At 44.8% G+C, this 22,595-nt stretch overlaps 1 protein-coding gene across 1 annotated transcript in view; it reads left to right on the top strand.

Annotated features, from left to right (window-relative positions):
• The window catches only part of GRK3 (G protein-coupled receptor kinase 3), a 119,954-nt gene that overhangs the window by 18,245 nt on the left and 79,114 nt on the right, over window positions 1–22,595 (top strand). Inside the window, exon 2 of the mRNA XM_044921304.1 lies at window positions 4,846–4,922. Coding sequence (XP_044777239.1) covers window positions 4,846–4,922 — 77 coding nt within the window. The remainder of the gene's footprint in view (window positions 1–4,845; window positions 4,923–22,595) is intronic.

The following is a 22,595-nucleotide window of genomic DNA, read 5'->3' as shown; positions in this document are numbered from 1 at the left end:
GTGAGAAGCAGGCTCCCCGCGGAGCAGGGAGCCCGATACGGAACTCGATCCCAGGACCCTGGGATCATGACCTGAGCCAAAGGCAGACGCTTAACCGACTGAGCCACCCAGGCGTCCCAGAATTTGATTTTTTAAAAAACTTTCTGTAATGAAAATTTTAACCACGTACAGAGAGAATAGTATAATGAAATTGATGTAGCAATTACTCAGTTTTATATGTTATCAACACATAGCCAATCTTGTTTCATCCATACCTCCTAATTCCCTTTAAATTATTTTGAAGCAGATGTAGACATAATAGATCATTTCATCTGTAAAATTTCTGTATGTATCACTAAAAGATAACTCTTTTAAAATATAAAAATATAATACATTGCCATTGCTAAAATGTAATACTTTCTTAACATCAGATATTCAGTCTGTATTCATATTTCTCCAGTTTTTATAAGATATTTTTTTACTCGGATTGAGTTTTAAATAAGGTCCATCCATTATGCCTGTTATTTCTTTTACATTTTTTTTTTTTTTGAACTATAGGTTCCTGTCCATTATTTTTCCCTCTTGAAATTTTTTTGTTAAAGAAATAGGGTCAGGTGTTGTAGAGAATTTCCAACACTCAAGATTTTGCTGATCACCTCCTTGTGATACAATTTTAGAAAACCCAGCTTTTTTGAGGTATAATTAATGTAAAATGAACTACATTTCTCAGATGTCTAGTTTGGCAAAATTTGTCTATACCTGTGAAGCCATTACCAAAATTAAGACAACAAGCACATACATGATGTCACCTTCCAACAATTCTCAATTCCCTGACACCAACGGGGTGTCTTGCAGTTGGATTCAATTCTGATGCTAACCACCCAGAGTTGGCACAGACTCCCAGGTTAAGGGCTCAGTCCCACAAGACTGCCCCACTTCAGATGCCAGCTGCACATGGGGTCCTATCTGCATTACTGTCTGGCTGACTGCATGATCTTCCCCTTACGTTTGGTATTTCCCTGGCACGACTCCCAGAATTCAAGAAGGTGCTATACTTATGGTTCGTTTTGTTGTAAAGGATACAAATCAGGAACTTCAAAGGGGCTGTTACATAGGGCAAGGTCTTCTGGGAAGGGGTGGAGTGGAGCACCTCTGTCCCAGCACATCCATGGGTTCACCAGCCTGGAAGCTCTCTAGACCTCATCGTTCTAGAGTTTTTATCCAAGTTTCATTACATAGGCATGCTTAATTATGGTCACTGGTAGTTGAACTCAGTCTCTAGTCTCTCAGATGTCAAGTGGTGGGGGTAACATTTCCAACCCTCTAATCACATGGTTGGTTCCTCTGGCAGCTGGCTCCATCCTGAAGCTGTCTAGGGGCCTACCAAGAGTTACCTCCATTAGCATTAACTCAGGTAAGGCTGAAAAGGGCTTATTATGAATAAGATACTTCTACCACTAAGAAATTCCAAGGCTTTTAGGAGCTCTTGTGCCAAGAGATGTATGTATATTATTTTACCATATACATCATACCCCCAGTGTTTGCTCCTGCCTCTTTATAATCAAACAGTGTGTTCTCTCTGTCTCTGTCTGTCTGTCTGTCTCTTTTGACCTGGCTTCTCTTACTCAGAATCATTATTTTGAGTTCCATTAGACAGATTGGATGAAATGGACAAATTACTTAAAAGACACAAGTCACCTAAGCTAATTCAAGAAGAAACAGAAAATATAAGTAGCCCTACATCTATGAAAGAAATGGAATGTGTAAGTTTCAGACCTTCCCACAAAGAAAATTCTACTCACATGGTTTCACTGATGAGTTCTATCAAACATTTAAGGAATAATTAACACTATCAATCACCAACTCTTCTAGAAAATAGAGGAGAAAGGAATTATCCCCGTCTCCTTTTATGAATCATATTATCCTGATATCAAAACCAGAGAAAGCGATTGCAAGAAAAGGTAAGACTTCTGTACTGAGAGCTACAATATAGCAATGAGAGAAATTAAAGAAGACCTAAGTAAATGGAGAAGTATGTCATATTTATGGATTGTACACTTCATATTATTAAGAGGTTAATTCCGCCCAGACTGATTTATAGATTCAGCACAATCCAAATCAGAGCCCCATCAGGCTTTTTCTGGGAAGAAATTTCTGGGAAAAAACTTAAATGGAAATGCAGAGAACCTAGGATAGCCAAAAAATGAACAAACAAACAAACCAAAAACCCCACAAAAGCAGTAAAACAACGTTGGATTACCTGATTTCAAGACAACTCTAAACCTCTAGCAATCAAGACAATGTAGTATTGATGGAAGGATAGAGATACAGATCAATGAAACAGGATAGCCCAAAGATAGACCTGCCCAAATTTAGTGTTGCATCAACAAAGGTGCCAGGGTAATTCAATGGAGAAAGGATACTTTTTCCCCCCCCCCAACAAACGATACCGGAATAACTAGGTATTATAAGGGAAAAAAAGAACCTTGAGATTTTACTTTGCATCGTACACAAAAATTAACCTGAAACGGATCTTAGACCTAAACATAAAAGCTAGAGTTTTAAAATTTCTAAAGGAAAATATTAGGTTAAAAATCTTTCTGACCGTGGGACGTGAAAGATTTCTTAGCGTGGTCCACCAACGAAATAATACATTGGAACTCATCGGCTAGACACTTGTGCTCTTGGAAGGACCTCATGAAGGAAATGAAGACAGGGTGTGGACTGGGAGAAAATATTACGATCGCATAAATCTGACACTGGACTTGTTTCCAGGACATAGAAATTTTACAATTGAGTCATAAGACAGATAACTCAATTAAAAGGTAGGCAAAAGATTTCACTGCACACCTCACAGGAGAAGATGTAAGCACTCCAATAATCCAATAATGTCCAAACATACTCAACATCATCATTCATTAGGGAGATGCAAATTAAAATAAGCCACCACTTACACTACCTAACGTGGCTAAAACTGAAAAGACTGACAGCCAAAGTGTTGGCAAGGGACATGGGGCAACTGGGACTTCATGCATCGTTGGTGGGAATGTAACATCACACATTGTGGAATATAATTCAGCTGTTTTTCATAATGTTAAATATAATTAACCATATGACCAACAATTTCCCTCCTAGATATTTACCCACGAGAAATGAAAACATGTGCTCATAAAAAGACTTACAAATATTTAAGGCAGCTTTATTCATAATAGCCCCAATCTGGAAACAACCCAAATGTCTATCAACAGATGAACGGGTAAACAAATGGTGGAATATTCGTACAATGCCATACTACTTGGCAATAAGAGGGAACTAAATACTTATGTGCACAGCAATATGGAGGAAGCTTGCTTATGTCAAGTGAAAGAAGCCAGGCACACAAGACAACATATTGTGTGATTTTATTTATCTAAAATTCTAGAAGGAGTAGGTAATCTGAATTAACAGAAAGGAGATCAGTATTTGACTGGATCCTAGAATATGGGGAGACTTGCAAAGGGGCACCTTTTGGGGTGATAGAAATATTCTATATCTTGGGGCACCTGGCTGGCTCAGTCAGTTAAGCGTCTGACTCCGTCTCAGGTCATGATCCCAGGATCCTGGGATGGAGCCCTTCGTGGGGCCTCCTGCTCAGCGAGGAGTCTGCTTCTCCCTCTCCGCCCCTCCTCCCCACTCGTGCTCTCTCTCTCAAATAAATAAAATCTTAAAAAAAAATAATATTCTGTATCTTGATTAGGATAGTAGTTAAATGTGAAAAACTCATCTATTGGTACATATAAATATGCATTTAACTATATATAGATTATACCTCAATCAGTTAGTTTTAAAAAGTTTTTAAAAGGGAGGGGGGTGCTGCTGCCAATTTTTTTCCCACCAGTGGATGATAGAGACTCAGTTTCTACTTTTTCCATTTGGATATTCACTTTTGGTTCACTTGTTGAATAATCCCTAGTTTCTCCATTTTTCTGCCTTATATATTAAAGTTCCATATTTATGTGCTCTCTATTCCATTTCGTTGATTAATTTGTTTATCATTTCTTAATTATTTTAGCTTCATAATAAGCCTTGTTCTCGATATTCTCTTTCTTTGTAAATGTTTTTGCTATTCTTGATCCCGTGTTGTTCTGTATACAGTTTATAAAGACCTGATTGTTTCTATGTTCTATGAAAAACTCTGTGGAATAGTGATGGGAGTTGGGGTTGAATTGATTTTATAGATAAATTTGGGTAGACATTGGTTTTTTGCAGTATTAAATCTTTCTGTTCATAACTGTGGTGTACTTTTCCATCTATTAAGGTTTTCTGTTACGTCTTTCAGTACATTTTGTAATTTTCCTACAAAGTTCTTGCACATATTTTGAAGGATTTATTTCAAGGCATTTGGTGTTTCTTATTTTATCTTAAGTGAAATCTTCCTTCTAATTATGTTTTCTCGCTGTTTATTGTTGATGTATAGAAATGTGGTTTTTAAAAATCTCAGTCATGTATCCAGGGAACATTTGCTTTTGTTTTAGAAAGAAGCTCATTAATCGATTAGCAGAATGTGTCACGTGTGCGCATGCTTGTGTGTATTTTGAAAAACGGTGGTGTTGAGGGCGAACTTTCCACAGTCAGTCCTTAAGTTATTTTTGGTCAAGTGTCCACATGTCAGGTCGGCCCTGAGTCACGGGAGGGGGCACCAGCTGGGGTCATGACGCCTCCAGGTTTAAGTGCCATCAGCCCTCCATGCAGTCACGGATGTCATTATGAGGGTTCTCTGGTCAACCAGCTGCGTTGAGTTAAGACATCTATGTGTTGTCCACGCTGGGGATGGTTTCTCATGATGCAGGCTTTCGCTGCTAAAAACGTGTCACTCTTCTCTTTCAGTATCCGGAGTGTGATGCAGAAGTATCTTCAGGAGAGAAATGAAATCACCTTTGACAAGATTTTTAACCAGAAAATTGGTAAGTCCCACTTACTCATTTGGCATACCGTGAGTTCAGTGGTGGTTTCGGGTGGCATTACCGTTGCGTATAAATGCAGCCCCCTAGTGCTTTATGTGCTTTATAGCTCCAGCTGGGGAAGAAGGAAGTTTTATGGAGTAATAAGATACTGAATGGTTACTTACATCCCTAGTAATATATCTTGTGAATAAGCTATTGGGAAACAGACTAGTTTGATTCGAGGTTTTAAAGCAGTTGGGGGTTGCCAAAATCAAAGGATGGATAGTTGGGAACCAGAGAGAAAAGCTCTCTGTTCGGACCCGAGTCTGAGGTCCCCAGCCTCCCTCACTGCTGTTGTACTTTCTGTGATCACAAGGAGTTGGCATGTGTCTTCAAAAACATACTGCACCCCTGTGGTTGGCCATCTCCTTCCAAAGTGTGGGGCTGGCTTGCGATATCTCATCAGTTTTCACGGGCTAATTTATAGTCTTTGCATGCTGCTCGTCATTGTCAGTTCCGTGTCAATCACTCTTATCCCCGTGGCTCCATTCAGTCTTACTTAGCGGGTCACCAGGACTCCCCTGTTGTGTACACAGGGGTCAAGGATCCATCTCTCTCCAGCTGGTACCCAGGTCTGGCCAGTGCTGGTCCTGGCCTGTGCAGGTGTGTGGATGTGTAGGTGTGTTCTCTGATTACAGCAGTTAGTGCCTGGAGAAATGAGGACTGAGCAGGGATTGCTTGAGTGTGGGTCTTCAAGGCCTGCAAAACAATGGAATATTGTGTTCTCACCTGCCTTCCGCAGGGCTGGGAATTTGTTTAGAGGTGACTGCCCGCCGGGTTAGGTGAGAGGGCAATCTACCTGTTTTCTTTTTCTCATGCCCCCAAATCAGTTCCTGCTGTCCAGGAATTTCTTAGACAATATTTTGTTTTCAACTAGGATAGGATTTATCGTTTGGCCTGCCAGCTGGCTATATTATTGATCTGCCCATAGTAATGCGATAAACAGATAATTCCAGGATTTTACATGAAAGCACCTTAGCTGAGTATAAGAGAATTGGAAGCTCTTTTCTTTCCTTTGCTCCTTACTTGCCTCCCACAATTATTCAGAGAAGGTTTGCCAAGGAACTGTGTCATAGTTTTTAAATTATTTTAATCCTAGAGGAAATTACTTTATTAAAATTTCAAGAAACTGGTTGTACTAAAGTTTCCTGGAACTCAGTTTCTGCACTTAGTTCTGTCTCCATGATTCATAGACACAGACTGACTGATCCCTTTGAGACTGAATATCCTTCGCCGTAATTCTGGGTGGCCTTTCTGTTTACAGGTTAGGACATGTAGACTCACGTTGGTGAGGTGACTTGTTCTGATTTGTCCTTCTCCTTCTCTGGTCATTCTGTAAAAGCTCTTGGAAGGGAAACAGTGAATATAAAATGTACTGTAGAGAGGGTCACCCAGTAAGAACAGGATAGATTTTTTTTTTTTTTTTAAGAAAGAGTCGTGATGCTCTCTTGTGTTCAAGTAAAGTAGAAACCAATCCAGAAAGTCTTTGGATTTTGGCAGACTTTTTATCTAGTCTGCAAATTGGCCATCTATTAAGGCGATGCACCTTCTGTGGTAACCCCTAAGTACAGTGGTCAAAAGTTGGATGCTGGGTTCCGGACAAGCAGCCGGAGTGTGGCTGGCCTGTGCTCCGAGGACAATGTGTGGAGGGCTGGTGGCCCTTAGCCTACCTAGAAGGATTTCAGCCCGGTCATCAGGATTAGGTGCGGGAACAGAGCAGTGGAGAGTTTGACTTTTGTCTCATGTTTTATTGCTGCTTTTCATTGTGTTCACGGCATTTGGGTAACTGTCATCTGCATAAATAAAAGCTCCCCTTTGCTTCTGCTTTTGTGCTAAGAACAGAAAATAAAACTGTCATGATAGCAAGAGAGAAACTCCTTATCTTTGGGAGGGAAGGGAAAAAAGGAACTACTTATTTGTTAGTTGAATTTAAAAAATCGATCTGCAGCTTTATTGAGATCTGTTTTACACGGCATAAAACACCCTCCTTTCACGAATACGGTTCAATACTTTTTTAGCGTATTCACAGGCTTGTGCAAACCCGCACCACAGCCTCATCTTAGAACATTTTCGGCACCCCCAAAAAGAGGCTCCATACCCATTAGCACCCTCCCTCCACCCCCAGATATTGCCAATCTAATTTCTGCCTCTATGGATTTGCCCGTGGTGGGCACTCCTTCTAGACAGAACCGGACAATAAGTGGCCGTTGCATGGGGCTCTTCAGATCATTTTCAAGGTCATCCGTGTTGTAGCATGTGCCAAGACCTCATTCCTTTTTATGCTCGGTGGTCTTCCACTATATGGCTGTTCTACGGGTTGTGTATCCTTGCATCTGTCGACGGGTGTCTGGGTTATTTCCACTTTTTGACTATTATAAATGATGCTGCTACGGGAGGAAGGTGGTTCTTAACCTGTAATTTGAGCAGGTGGTTCCCCGTTACTGGAACGGCATACTGGAGGATTGTGGCAAACCCGCTGTCCCCTGAGCTCTCATGCCAGTCTGTGAGATGCCCCAAGGATTCTTTCTCCCGTTGTGTTTTCTGATCCTCACGCCTTTCCTGTCTGCCATCCCCGCAACACACATGCAGGCTCCCAGGCGGGTATCTTTCCCATTGTTTTGATCCAAACCTTGTGGGTAGCTGGCCCTGGGAGCCCTTGACCTGAGTGCCCTACTGGCATGAAGGGGGCCTCGTGCCCTAGCCCCAGCCACACAGGCTCTGCCCCGAGAGCAGCTTCATGGTGCACTGGTGGCCTGTGAATTCTATCTTGATGAAACTTTTAAAGAATTTAAAAATTGCTTAGATGAATAAGTAATTCCTTCCTCTTCCCTTCCTTCCCCATTGTGAGCTCGGAGCCAGTCGGGGGAAGCTAAGTCTGAACTTGGAAGGTCACAGGAAAGAACAGCGACTGCCTGGGGGGCAGGATGGGGAGAGAAGAGTACATGGTCACCTCGCCAAACACAGATCTGTAATTACGTCTGGGCATGGCTGCATGTTCAGTGTCTGGCCCCACCTCCTGCTCTGCGGCCTTCTCCTCTTTGGCTGGTGTTAGGGGTGGGGGCAGAAGGAAGGTGGCCAGCTCTGTCGGTCTTATATCTTCCCATTTCGGCAGCCCCCCACCGCCTTTGCCTTTGTCTCTCCCATCTGTTCCATCTGCCCCTTTCCATGACTGTCTCCGTGTGTCACCGCCTTGGTTCTGTTGTTTCCCTTTCCCCCTGTATCCCCTGCCTGTTGGCTCCTTTTCTGCCTGCCGGCACCTTCCGCCCTCCCCGGTGCTGATGGTGGGCACGTGGTTTTGGGAGACTGCCTGGGAGCACGTGCTGCAGCCCATGTGCCAACAGGCTTTGTGAAATGGAAAAGGTAGAAATCTCTCATTTACTTGGCTTCTGAGGCTTTGTTGAGATGACAGCTGACTGGCTGACCTGTTGGCTCCACCCCAAACTGGTTGACATGTCGTTAGTTTGCTTATCTATAAAACTGGGGGTCAGAATAGTACCCTACTGCATAAGGCAGTCGTGAGAAGTGTCTTTGAAACCCTTAAGACCGTGATTGGTTCTCAGCGGATGCTCCAGGAATGAAAGCTCTGAAATGAAATTGTATTTATTGTAAAAATATCGAGTCATGCCCGAAAGTAGACTAATAATCCCCCATACATATGCATCAGCCAGGTTCATTCTTTTGTAACATTCTGCTCCACTGGCCTCGTCCATCCCCTTTCTGTGTGACTGCCAAAATGTTATAAAGCAATTAGCAAGCCCTTTATAGGGTTTCAGCCCTGTATGCATCTCTAAAAACTACAGATGTTTTCTTATACAACCTTAATCTTTACCCCAACCAATGAAAATGATGATTCTTAGTTTAATATCTAATGGTGATGCTTACTGTAATTCTGAGTCTATAGTCACATTTTTTCTGATTAACTTAAAAATGTCCCTTTATTCTTGGTTGGTTTGAATCAGGATCCAAATATTGTTCTTATATTGTAGTTGGTAATAATGTCTCTTTTAATCTGGAACAGGTGTCCCCATCCTTCACCTCCCCTAGTTGACTTCTTGAAGAAACTGGGTCAGTTGTATTGCAGAATAGTCCACATTCTGGATTTTTCTGTTCCCTTCTTCATGAGATCATTTAAAATGCACTTCTATTTTCTATATTTCCTGTAAACTGAAAGCTAGCTCTAACAGCTAATTAGATTGGTTCGACTTTTTTGGTAAGAGTACTTCACAGGTGGTGCTGTGTACTTTGTGGCTGGAGGCACATGACACGTAGGTGTTACTCGGTAGTCCTGTCTCTAGAGTGGGTTCAGGTATGGTCAGCTCTGCAGTTTCTCATCAAGCTGTCATCTGCCATTGGTTTCATTTTCATTGACGCTAGCTGCCTAAATTGCTTATTTTTTTAGGGAGTTGCCAAATGGAGGTTTTCTAATAATGCCATTCCTTCCATCTTTATTACTTCTGCTCATCAACTAAGGCTATTGGGTTGCCTTTAAATATAGCTTATATAGGGGGACGTCTGGGTGGCTCAGTCCGTTAAGCATCTGACTCTTGATTTCGGCTCAGGTCATGATCGCAGGGTCGTGGGATCGAGCCCCACATGATGCTCTGTACTCCGCACGGAGTCTGCTTGTCCCTCTCCCTCTGCTCCTCCTTCCCAAATGTGCATGTGCTCTCTCTCTCTTTTTAAAATAAATAAAATCTTTAAAAAAATGAGTATAGTTCATGCAGGAAAGATAGGTGTGGTTGGCCGAATTTGAAGGCAACTCCTATGACTTTGGCCTCCCAGCATGACTCCCACGAGCAAACCCAGTGAAGGAAATTTATAGAGGAAATCAAGGCCGTGTTCTGGGTGTGCTTCATCTACTCACACCAGCCCTTTAAAAAGCAGAGAATTTCCTCAGGCTGGCAGCAGAAGAGGAATTCAGAGAGACCAAAACACAAGAGCAATTAGACATGGCGTTCCCAGCTTTGCAGGTTGGGGGGACAACGTGAAAAGATTGCGGGTGTTCTCTAGGAGCTGAGCGAGGAAACCAGGACCGCAGTCCTACAACCATAGGAACTGAATTCTGCCCACAATCTGAATGAGGTTGAAGGCAGATCCCCCTGGGGCCTCTAGATAAGTCCCCAGCCTGCCAACACTTGGATTTTGGCCTTGTGAGCCCCTAAGCAGGAAACCTAGTGGAGCCCACCAGGACTTCTGACCTACAGAAATGTGAGCTCAGAAATGGATGGTGTTTTCAAGTCACTGAGTTTGTGGTGATTACACAGCAACAGGAAACTGATACAGCAGGATAAATGCTTAAGTCTTTGTTTTTAATTGCCAGTTTTCAGAGTAAGAAAAGATTAAGTGACAGGCTGCTTTATCCTCCTTCTCCTCCTTATACAGAAATTGTATGTCTTAACGGACATCAATTATGCTGATTCCTAATTTGCTGTCAGTAAAACTTTCACTTGAGGTATTAACACAGTGTTTGTTCTTGGTTTGGCTTATCCAAAGAATGGTTTTAAAGGGATACTAGTTATTGAAAGACAGTCAAATGAACTTATCAATTCTGATTAAGATTTTGTTACCATTTTCTTTCTGTAAGATATACTGAAGTAATCTCATAATATGCAAGTGAGGTGCATGGCCTTTGATAAGTTCCATCTGTCTGTCGACAGTCTACTTAGCTCCTCTGTCTGCCTATCCCTTCTAATTAGAGGGCAGTGTTTCTGATTATAAGGAGACTCCAGAGTAGGTACTTAAATCATGAAGTATGCAAATGTTACCCTCATGTTCGAAGAACACCGTGGCTGATAGGACATTACATCACCTACCGCCACGAGAACATCTCGGTTTATAACACTGACTCCCGTTCACGCGAGTGGGAAGCTGCTGTATATAGCTTGTAGTCTTGTGCGTCTAACTTCTTTCATTTAGCGTCAGATTTTGGAGGTCCAACCATGTTGTGCGTACCAGTCCTTCACCCCCTTGGAGGCTGGATTGATATTCCATCATATGAATAGGTCACAAATTTTGTTATCCATTTGGATCATTCCCGCTGTTCACGAAAAACAGTGCTGCTCTGAGTGTTCATGTGCAAGTGTGGCTGTAGGCTTCCGTCTCTCTTAGGTCCATAACTAGGAGTTTTGGAACTGCTGGGGTATTTAGTACAGGCCTATTTAACTTCTTAAGAAATTGCTTTCGTTTTCCAGAGAGGCTGTACCACTTTTCATTCTCACTGTCAATTTATGAGAGCTCATCAACACTTGCTGTTGTCTTTCTGCTCATAGCCATTCTCGTGGATCTCGTGGCTACTTCATGGTGGCCTCGACTTGTATTTCCCTAACAGTGATACCGAACATGTTTACGGTAATTAGCCTTCTTACATCTTTTTTGGTGAAATGCCTGTTTAAATCTTTTGTCCATTTAAGAAATTGTCTTTCTTGGCATTATTTATCATATGTATGATTTACAGATATTGTCTCCGAGTGACTGGCTTTCCCCTTTCATTTTCTTAGTGGTGACTTCTGAAGTGCTGAAGGTTTTAATTTTGATGAAACCCAGTTTATACATTTTTTTTTAAAAGATTTTATTTATTTATTTGAGAGAGAGAGAGAGTAAGAGACAGAGAGCGTGAGAAGGAGGAGGGTCAGAGGGAGAAGCAGACTCCCCGCCGAGCAGGGAGCCTGATGCGGGACTCGATCCAGGGACTCCAGGATCGTGACCTGAGCCGAAGGCAGTCGCTTAACCGACTGAGCCACCCAGGCGCCCCCAGTTTATACATTTTTTTTTTTAAAGACTTTATTTATTTATTTGAGAGAGAGCACATGAGAGGGGGGAGGGTTAGAGGGAGAAGCAGACTCCCCACCGAGCAGGGAGCCCAATGCGGGACTCGATCCCGGGACTCCAGGATCATGACCTGAGCCAAAGGCAGTCGCTTAACCAACTGAGCCACCCAGGCGCCCCCAGTTTATACATTTTTAAAAATTGTACTTTTGTGTCAGATTATCTAAGAACTTTCTTCCTAAATGAGTGCTGTGAAGATTTTCTTCTTTTCTTCTAGAAGTTTTATCATTTTAGCTCTTAAATTTAGGCCTTTGGTTGATTTTTGAGTTAGTTTTTGCATATGATGTAAGGTAAGGGTTTAAATTCATCTTTTTTTTTTTGCACGTGGATATCCAATTGTCTGAATACGTGTGTTCGAAAAAACATTTCTTGGGGTGCCGGGTGGCTCAGTTGGTTAAGCGTCTGACTCTTGATTTCAGCTCATGTGATGATCGCAGGGTCATGAGATCGAGCCCTGCGTGGGCTCCACACTGGGCGTGGAGTCTGCTTGAGATTCTCTCTCTCCCTCTGCCCACTCCCTGGCCCCTGTCCGGCTCATGTGCTCTCTCTCTCAAAAAAAAAAAAAAAAAAAGGAAAAAAATTTTCTTTTCTATATTGAATTGTCTTAGCACCTTTGTAGAAAATTAATTGACCATAAATTGAAGGATTTATTTCTGGACTCTCAGTTTTGTTCCACTGATTTTTGCCTTAAGCCAGTAACACACTGTCTTGATTACTATGGCTTTATGTTAAGTTTTGAAATCAGGAAATAAAAATCCACCCATTTTCGTTTTTTTTTTCCTTTTCAAAATTGTTTTTGGCTATCCTGGATCCTTTGCATTTCCATATGAATTTTAGCATCAGATTTTTTTTAGCATCAGATTTTCAATTTCTGAAAAAAAAAAAAAAATCCAGCTGGGATTGTGTTGTATCTACAGATCAATATGGAGAGAATTGCTACTTTAACAACATTAAGTCTGCTGATCCATAAAAATGAAATGTCTCCACGTTTATTTAGGTTGTCTTTAATTTCTCTCAACACTGCTTTGTGGCTTTCAGTCTTCTACATCACATTAATTTTATTCCCAAGTATTTTAATGTTTCTGATGCTATTTTGAATGGAATTGTTTCCTTAATTTCATTTTTGGCTCTTCACCGCTAGTACGTGGAAATAGAATGGGTTTTTGCATAGTGGTCTTGGATCCTGCCATCTTGCTGAACTAGTTTATTAATTCTAGGAGATGTGTGTGTGCATGTGAATTCCTTAGGATTTTCCCCAAAGAGAATCTTGTCTCTGAATAAAAACAATTTTACTTCTTTCTTTCCATTCTGGTGCCTTTCCTTTTCAATTTTTACTTTTCACTTTGACTTCTTAAATATTTCTTATGTTGGTCCCAAATATATTTAGCATGATTTCTGAGAACATTTATATAGAAAGAATGCATAAATTCTATTTGGCATCTGGGGTTAAGGCATAAGAAATATACTTGATATGGGCTTTGGAAACAAAAGTGTATGTTTCATTATAAAAAGAGTACATTAGAAAAGTAGAAACTACTACCTTTCAAAGAAGATTTTTGAGCAGTTTCTGTAGAAACAAAGATGGACACAGGTATCTCATAGGTACCTGTTAAAAAAGAATCGATAATTATATAAGACCACAGAAATAGTAAACAAACACACACATACCCAAGCAACACAAAAGAAAACATTTTAGGATTACTCTTTTGTTAATTTCAAAGAACAGAGTTGCCAATCAATTTTTTTTTAATTTATAAAAGTGTTGCTTGAAGTGTTCTGTGCTTCAAAATATAAAAATGGTTAAAATCTGCAAAAAAAAAAATTTGTAACTATGCAACTCTCTCCTTAGAGGCCAGGGTTAAATTATAGCAGATTGAGCACTTTTGCATTTGGTTGTGATGAGGGGAATCTGAACCTGAGGACCAGCTTCAATCCTTGTGTTCCTTTTTTGCTCCCCACTTTGTTTGGAAGCGCGGGCCCCTGATTGACAGGGGCAGAGTCAGGCTCCGGCCCCATCTTATCTGTACAAAACTTTGTCTGGCCGGCCTGCCACCATGGAGAAGAAAAATCGGGGGCCCCATTCAGTTCTGCATCGATTATCCTTGCTTTTGTGGAGACTTTTAGTGAGAGAAAGAGTTAAAGATCCATTTAAACTTTCAAAAAGCAGAGATAAACACTCGACTAAGCACAGCTAATTGGATGTTCAACTGAAAAGGCCTAGGCAGCCACAGGGAACTCTATCAACTTGGATTTCCTAATAAAAATGCTGCCCAGAGAAGACCGACACTGGGGAAGAGGGAAAGGCTGTTGTTACTTAAAAACCTACTGGCAGGCAGCCTTTTCAGCTGGCTTCTCCTCCGGGTTGGCCTCCTGCAGCCGGGATCGGGGATGAGCTCCTCCGGTAGGACCCGACCCGAGCTGGGGGACACCGCCCGCCCTGCTGTGTAGCCTCTACCCTCTGAGTATATGCGACATCGGAGAGATTTGAGGCAGCTTTCAAAGAGCGTGAAGATACTTTTTATTAGGACTGGTTTTCCTTTTTAAAGCTATCATTCAAGTTTTAAAATCTGTCAGAATGATCACTTCCAAGAAAAATTCAGAACAGCTACATTTTACTGGAATGACCCAATCCTTTCATGTCTGCTAATCACTAGATGCTGGGAACGCTGAGGTAGGGCCGCTAGACCCCTGATCTGCAGGCTGGCAAGCCGTGGTCTTTTAAATGGTTGCTGTTTAATTCTCCCAGCTTGTTCCAGAGTCTGCTTAGTAGGAATTCCGTTTAGTTTGAGATGGTGATGACTGCCCATGTGCAGCCATCTGCACTGAGCATTTCGTGTGCTGGGTAAAAGAACACGAACGAGTTCGCGCTCAGGATAAAAGGCGCTGAGGCAAAGCCTGGATTGGGAGTTCTGTCCTTCACAACTGCCTGTCACCAGGAGAAGTTAGTGTGGAAATTAGCATGCAGATGGAGTTCCTCTTTTTTTTTTTTTAATAACATATCAACTATACAGTTCCTATTTAATATATAATGATACTAAAATCCAGAATTTGGGGGCTGTGCACAAAGATCTTTCTGTAGCAGATGTAGTTATGTGCTTTGCTAAATGAGACATTCACAGTTGAATATGTTTTGATCCAGCGCTTTAATGGAGATATCTCTTTAAACACCGAGGCACATGGGGAAGATGAAGACCACATCAGGCCACAGAGGGCTGCCCACCCCAGCCAGCTCACTCTGCAAAAGAATGCATGGGGCTCCCACGGACCTCTGGCATGTCAGGATCCAAAGTGTCAGTGAAGTGTGTTTTACTCCTTCCAGAGAGTCCCTGCGATTCCCAGAGGGGGCTCCTGGTGATGTTTCTGAGGCATGAGTGTAAATCCCAAGGTGAGTGTGGGGAGGCTACTCTCTCAGCCGAGAGGGAAGCGTAGCCGATCAGATCAGCCAGCGTCTGCAGCCGACTCAACACTGTAGCTTTCTCCCTGGCAGGATCCATATATTTTAGGGGGGAAATGGTGTATGCTCTAGCAATATTAGCAAATATGGGGTCTTAATCTGTACTGCTAGAGAATGCCAAGCATCTAGGAAACCACCTCTACTGGCAGAGTTGTCCGTCAGCATTTTGAACTGACAGTGAAGGGGGTGATGGCTGCCTCTTAGGATTTAAAAAAAACCCCAAATGTGTTATGAAATTGCAGGGGGTAGTTTACTGTCAGGACATCCCCTGCTTTTAGCTGTTTTGGAAATACTTTTTCTGAGGATTTTATATCTTATTCTTGATTTTTGTCAGTTATTTCTACTTCAGGTCAAAGTCACAACCAGGAAGCGTAGAGATGTGCTATGAGGTGGTTATTAGGGTTTGTTTGAAATCTTACTACTAAAAACTTGGTCACTGATGCAGTACATCTTGCCATGGGCCGCCGCAGGGAATGCATCTGTGAACAGTTCTGAAGCCTGCGCCCTCACGGAGCTAGCATTCTACAGGGGACACAGACCGACAAATATGTACTGTCCCTCTGGTGCCACAGGTCATGGAGAATCGCAGAGCCACAGAGAGGAGGGGCGTGCTGGTGGCAGTTTCAAATTTGGGTGTTGGGAGAAGGGTCGGTTGAACAAATCCCTGGGGGAGGTGAGGGCGCTGAGTCCCTGTATATTTATCTGGGGAGAGCAGGTCCGGGCTGCGGGCTCAGCAGAGACCCTCAGACTGGAGCCCCAATGGTGGAGGGACAGCGTGGAGGCCCGGAGGCTGCAGCCGAGGGCGTGAGTGGCAGCGCCAGGTATGGGAGGGTGGGCGGACTTTGTAGGCCATCATGAGGGCGTCAGCTTTGACTCGGAGCGAGCTGGGTCGGAGGAGCCTCTGAGCACGGGGCTGGCACACTCTCAGGCATTCACAGAGCAGACGAGCTGCCATGGAAACGGGCCTGGGAGGCAAGGGTGGAAGCAGGACGGGATTCTGGCTTTTGGACGAGTCGGGTAGGTGGAGGTGGCAAGAGAGAAGTCACTGAGTTACAGCCTTGAAGATGGGATTTGTAATGCAGCCTGCTGTGGTGCAAAAGCGGGTGGGAGGAACAGGGGTCGGCGGGGGACACAGTGTCCTCGGGTTCAGGAAGGGCCGGAAAGTGAAGGAAGGGCTCCGAAAGGAGGCTGAGGTCAGAGGGCAATGGGTCTTTTCCTGCGCCTTGGAATCAGGGAACTTGATCTTCACTGGGCCACCTGCTGGGGCCTGCAGTCCTGCGTCCTCTGCATTCTTCCTGATGCTGTCAGGTCGGCCAGTGAGCACCGAGCTTTGTCCCAGCTCTGATCACTTTCTGCTTGCTGAGGAGCAGAGAGCATTCTTCAGGTTTGGCTTAGCAGAGAAAGAAATCCCAGCCAAGGTGGGGCAGGCTGACTTGTGCTGGTCTCTCAAAGAGACTATTTATAACAGTGGAACACAAAGACTCTGGGGCCACTTTTTAAAGAAGCCCCCCCCCCCCCTTTTTTTTTAAAGACGGGCGCAGAAGGAAAGTGAGAGGGAGAATCTTAAGCAGGCTCCAAGCTCAGCGCAGAGCCTGGCTCAGGGCTCGATCTCATGACCCTGACATCATGACCTGAGCAGAAACCAGGAGGCGAACACTTAACCCACTGAGCCACCCAGGTGTCCCAAGAAGCAAACATTCTTACCTTGTAAAATACACTTATTCTCCACGGAATTTTTTTTTTTTAATTGAAATTTTGATTGCTTGGAGTGTGGATGAAAGAATAACTTAAAAAAAAATGTTGGCCTTCAGAGTTTGCTCTCAGGAATCCCATTTGCTCGCCATATCATTTGTGACTATTTAAGACCATTGGAATTAGTTTTGTTCTGCGGCTCCTATGCTCACGCCAGCAAGTGTGTTCAGAATTGGTGGTGGAAAAGAACTTGAAACAGAATAGCTTTACTGGGAACATTGATCTGGACCCCCCTTTTTCTTCCCCCCATTTTTTCTTCTCATTTATGATTTTCAGAATATACCTGATTTCCTCAGGAGATACCACGTATATAAGAATCCTATTGTTACTGATTTTTTTCTTTGTTTACTGCTAACCATGCTGTACGCTTGTGTTCTTTAAAAAAAAAAATTATACAAGTATATGCATACAATACAACGCATCCTTTTTAAGGCTCGAGTTTGACTTTTGTTTTTAAAGATTTTATTTATTTGACAGAGATACAGCGAGAGAGGGAACACAAGCAGGGGGAATGGGAGGGAGAAGCAGGCTCCCCGCGGAGCAGGGAGCCCGATGCGGGGCTCGATCCCAGGACCCTGGGATCTTGACCTGAGCCGAAGGCAGACGCTTAATGACTGAGCCACCCAGGAGCCCCTCGAGTTTGACTTTTGACAAAAGTGTACACCCATGTAACTACTACCTCAGTCCATGGATATAGACCCGTTCCATCACTTTAAAGAGTGCCTTCTTGTCCCATTGTATTCAGCTCCCCCCAGCCCCAGGCATCCATTGATCTGCTCTTAATTACAATGGATTACATTTGCCTTTTCTAGAAGTACATTTAAACAGACTCCCAACCACACGCAGTCTCTGGTGTCTGGTTTATTGGCCCCAGCAGTGTCCTTCCTCAAGAGCCATCCATGTGGTGGCTTGTCCAGGACTTGGGTTTCTTTTATTGTTGAATAATATTACATCCTGTGGACTTCACACAACTCAGTGTTCATGGACATTGGGGTTGTTTCCAGTTTGGGGCAATTTTGAATAAAGCTGCTATGGACATTTTTACCCATTTTATCCTTGTTGTGAACACATCTTGCTGAACAGGTGCTGTCCTCCCTCTTTGGTAAGTGGCTGGAGAGGAATTGCTGGACCCCCTGTGGAGAGATACATGCATATTACAATTGTTAATGTCATTTAATGAATATTATCTCTTTATGACATGTCCTTCTTCATCCTGTTGATAGATTGTTCTGATGTCTACATTCCCTGGTATTGATATAACCTTTTGGTATTCGTGTTTGCATGGTCTATCTGGTCTTTAATCTCTGCCTTTTAATTAGAATATTTGTCTAAATATTTACATTTACAGGAAAATCATTACCAGTATGGTTGGATTTAAGTCTCACATCTTCCTATTTGTTCTTCTGTTGCTTTTTTCTTCTTTTGGATTGAGTATATTCTAGTATGTTATGTTTCCACTCCTGGCTTATCAGCTATACCTCTTCGTTTCATTTTTACGTTTTTGGTGTTTTCAGGCACCTTGGATTCCCTGAACTCCTGGTGCCTTTGCCTTGGCAAAGCCATCCTGATGGTTGGGTCCCACTCCCAACATCACGTTTCAGAAGGTACCTCTCCAGGCCAAGAGCTGGCCCGTCCCGGGGCCCTCCTGTTTATCTCCCTTCTCCTCCAGACCACAGCCCCTTTTATGTCTGAACACAGTGGCTTCTTACATTTTGTCCCGTTTTCTGTTACTGTCTTATGCCCTGCAGTGTAATTTTATTTTCAGAATAGAATATTTGGCTCTAGGTGGGAAAATGGGCTAACTATGAACCTGGGCCAACCTGTAACACCCTAGGTGTGTAATACCATCGCTGTCATTCCGCAGAGTGACACGAAGGTGGTAATCAGTCTCCAGCTGACCCAGAGCAGCAGAGGCAAATGGGAGAAGTAGGAGCTCCGGGCAGGGCTCTATCAGTACTGTTGGGGCGGGGGGGGGGGGGGGGGGGGGGGGGGGGGGCCCCGCGTGAGAAACCCCTGGGGGGGGGGGGACGGACGGATGGGACAGCCGTTAGCAAGCCCTTAGGTGCTCAGTGCGCTGCGTGTAGATCTCAGTCTTCAGGATAACTTCGTGGGGAGGTTGTCGAGAGCCTCGTCGGACAGACGAGAAGGTAACTCAGCAGTGCGGTGACCCACCAGACGTCTCGCAGACCGGCCGGCCTGGGCTTGAACGGACCCCACAGAGTTGGCGTCGTCCCCCTCCCCTCAAGCTCTCCATCACTGTGCTGTGCTGACAGCTATACTCGACAGGTTTTTCCCGATGACGCAGGGGCCCCGGCCCGCCCCACGAGGCAGCAGGAGAATTCAGGTGAACCGGTGCCCAAGCTTCCATGCACGAAGCGCTTGGTTTCTCCCTGAAGTGGCTCCTCGTTGGCCAGGATGAGGCGGTGGGATTCACTTCCCACGTGAACAGGTCCACGAACACCCCCGCCGTCTCTGTCACACACACCTGCTCCCTTTCTGTTGATGGTAACAACACCGTGGGTGTCCTCCAGCCCTGCAGGGTGCCCACCTGTGTTGCCTGTGTGGCACCTCTGCTTCCCCATCTTCACCGCCAGCAGCGTGGGTAGCGAGGATCACACCCTGACCCGCAGTTTTCAAGACTGGCTCTCCTCTTTTCACGTCCCTTCCCCTTTCTCGCTGTTGGGAGGTATTCTGGAGACACCTTCCATCAGGTCCCATCCACGTTCTGCACCCGCCCTCAGCCCCCACGATGGATGAGGTTGTGCTCGCTGCTGTCGTTCACATCGCCACCACTGGCCTCAGCCTTTCCCCTTCCTCTTTTTCCCGTGCTGCCCCCTTCAGTGACCAGCGTTACGCGCCGTCCCCTTGCACCCCCCCTTTGCGTTCTGTCCCCCTCTGTGGAACGCCTTCATCTGGTCTGTGCCGTTCTCACAGGTCCAGCCCCGGGAGGACACGCGTGTGACGCTTGCTGTGGAACATGTAGTAATACCGGGTTCCTCTTTCACGCTGGTTCCCTAACTGGAGTTTAAAATCCTTGAGATCAAAGACAGTCTCCGATACACTGTTCCTTCTTTGCGACTCTCCGGCATCTAGTTCGGTCATTTACACAGCTGAGGAACCGACTTTCTGCTTGGGGGGCTTTCTGCTTTAGCGCCAAATCCTCTCAACTGCCATTGCTATAGAACTCTAACCTGCGGCGCTTTGGGGTAAAGAGTATATTTATACGTTATGTGGTTACTTCTCGGTGTGGTGACAGTACCCCAGGGGGAAGTACTGGCCCATCGATCATCTGCCCAGTGGCCCCTCTGTCCCCTCCACCGCAGCCCCGGGGGCGCGTGCACTGTGGGGCCAGGTGTTGGCCTGGGCCCCTCGGAAGGGGAGCGCTCGGTCGGGCAGCTGTTGTGAGTGGACGGGTCCTGGACCAGCAGCCGTGGAACTGTCCCTCCGCCCCCCTCCCTGCGCAGACGGTAGGAGGAGCATTCACCGACGAAGCCAGCACTGCTTCCCACGCGACGGCCCCGCTTCCGGGAGATGGGATAAGGCCCTGCATGTGACAATTTCACAGTTGAATTGAATTGCATTGAATTGCAAGTTCAATTTCAAAGACTGAACTTCGTCTGTAACTGTATGAAGCATCTATGTCATTTAATTTGACAAAGTACTCTACTCAGCTGGCTAGAAGTTAAGATGGACTGGGACAAAGTAATCACAGATACCATCTCCTTGCTCTACTAGTACTCATTTCACGTTCACTAAATTGCACATTAAGTGTGAAAAGCAGCTCCAACCACGAGTTGCTTGAGGTTCTACCCCAGCAGGCGGCGGGCCTTCTCACCCCAGTGGGTCCATGGCAGCCTGACCACCCGGCAGTCCACTGTCATGCATCTGTTCTTTTGAGTCTTGAAGACTTTTGCTAACATCTTCGTGTTCTTATACAGATATTCAGGGGTGGGGGTAGGCGGGCACATAGGGGTCCCCACTGAGTACCTATTTTAGGTCGGCTTAGGGAATGGGATGAGAATGCTAAGGGCCATCTGGGCCAGTGTGGTGGCAGGTGAGTGTCACACCACAGAGGGCCATGGGGAAGGGGAGGGGTAAGAGTTTGCTTTGCCCAGCCCCTGCCGTGTTGAGGAGAAAGAGGCTCAAAAATCCTCAGACCTGGCTTTGAGAGCCGAGTTTTAATTTTTTGTAGAACAATTGCCTACTTACATAAAAAAGTATTCCGCAGCACGCTTTTGGGCATCTCAAAGCTTTCAGCAAACACCAAGTACTGTGCAAGTGATAAATACCTGGTTCCTGTATTCTTTTCGGTGGGCCCTGGGCCTGCTGACCGAAGTCCACCTCTCCTGCACACCTAAGCCTCCACGGTTCAATCCAGCATCCCTTCCACCAGGTTCCCGAAGGAACTTGTTCTGCCCAGATCTGAAGTCTCATTCTTTCCTTATGGTGGCCGAAATTCCAGCCTCTGAGCACTTGTGTGCGCTTTCCCCACCTCCGTCTGGCCTGTTGATCTCTCCTCTCCACGCCTGGCTTGTTCTTCACTTCTTCCTGAAACCATGTGTGACTGTACCACAAACCATACCCACTTCCCCTTAGTTTATGAGATGTCTATGGAGCCGATAAGTCCTAGCCATTGTGCTGGGGATTAGAGAGACAAATCCACCAGAGGAAGCCGTTGCCCTCGTGGGGCCCTTGGGTGGGTAGACAACTGCTATTTACGGACACAGGAAGAGGTGCAGCCCGTCTGTCCCAAAGGCCAGAGTCCCAGGTAACTGGGAGGTGCTAGAGGTATTTCCTTTAACTCCAGGAACGTGACGACGAACCAGAAATGGGCACGTAGATCGCCCAGATGGGGCCAGGGGCCCGAGAGGTGGAGAGCCGGAAGGATTCCTCGGATAGTGGCCGTGGGCTTGCAAACCCCGATTCAGAAAGGCCCTACACACCCTGAGCAAAAGAGCCATAACCCAGGGTGAAAATGGGCAAAGGTTGTGGGAAGACAGGACATTGCAAAAGAGAAATAAAAGCCACTTAACCATACAGAAAGACTTTCAGCTCTATTAAAAAGTAAGAGAAATGCAGATTAAGGTTACTCGGAAATGTTATTCTTCTATCTTTCGAATTGGCACAAGAGCCAGCAGTTTAGTGACTTGGGTTTGCTGTTGCTGGGGGTGTCAGGGCGGGCGCTGTGACCCACTGCTGGTAGGAGGACAGGCAGGTGCCGCTCCCAGGGGGCCCATTTTGGCCAGGTCTGTGAAACTAACAGAACGTCAGTGAAGCCCTTTGGCTCAGGGGTTTCCATGCTGAGGAATGTATCCTACAAATGTGCTTGAATACACGCGAAATGGCGAAATGACATACGGAGATGGTGCAGCAGTTTTGTAAGAGTGAAGTGTTTGCAACAACCCAAATGTTCATCATTAGGGAACAAGTTATACAAACTGTGGCATTCTGTAGGATGGAGTACCGTACAGCTGCAAGGAGGGACCCAGGGGGCTCTTCAAGACTAGGAAAGCAAGATCTCCAAGGTATCATGTTCTGGAAAAAAGACTGATGCAGGCGGTGTGTAGAGTGTGGTGGGAAATAAGAGTTCATTTTTGTACCTG

Source organism: Neomonachus schauinslandi, chromosome 14 (assembly GCF_002201575.2).
Source record: "Neomonachus schauinslandi chromosome 14, ASM220157v2, whole genome shotgun sequence".
Classification (NCBI taxonomy): Eukaryota; Metazoa; Chordata; class Mammalia; order Carnivora; family Phocidae; genus Neomonachus; species Neomonachus schauinslandi.
This window is presented reverse-complemented; position numbering and strand designations above follow the sequence as displayed.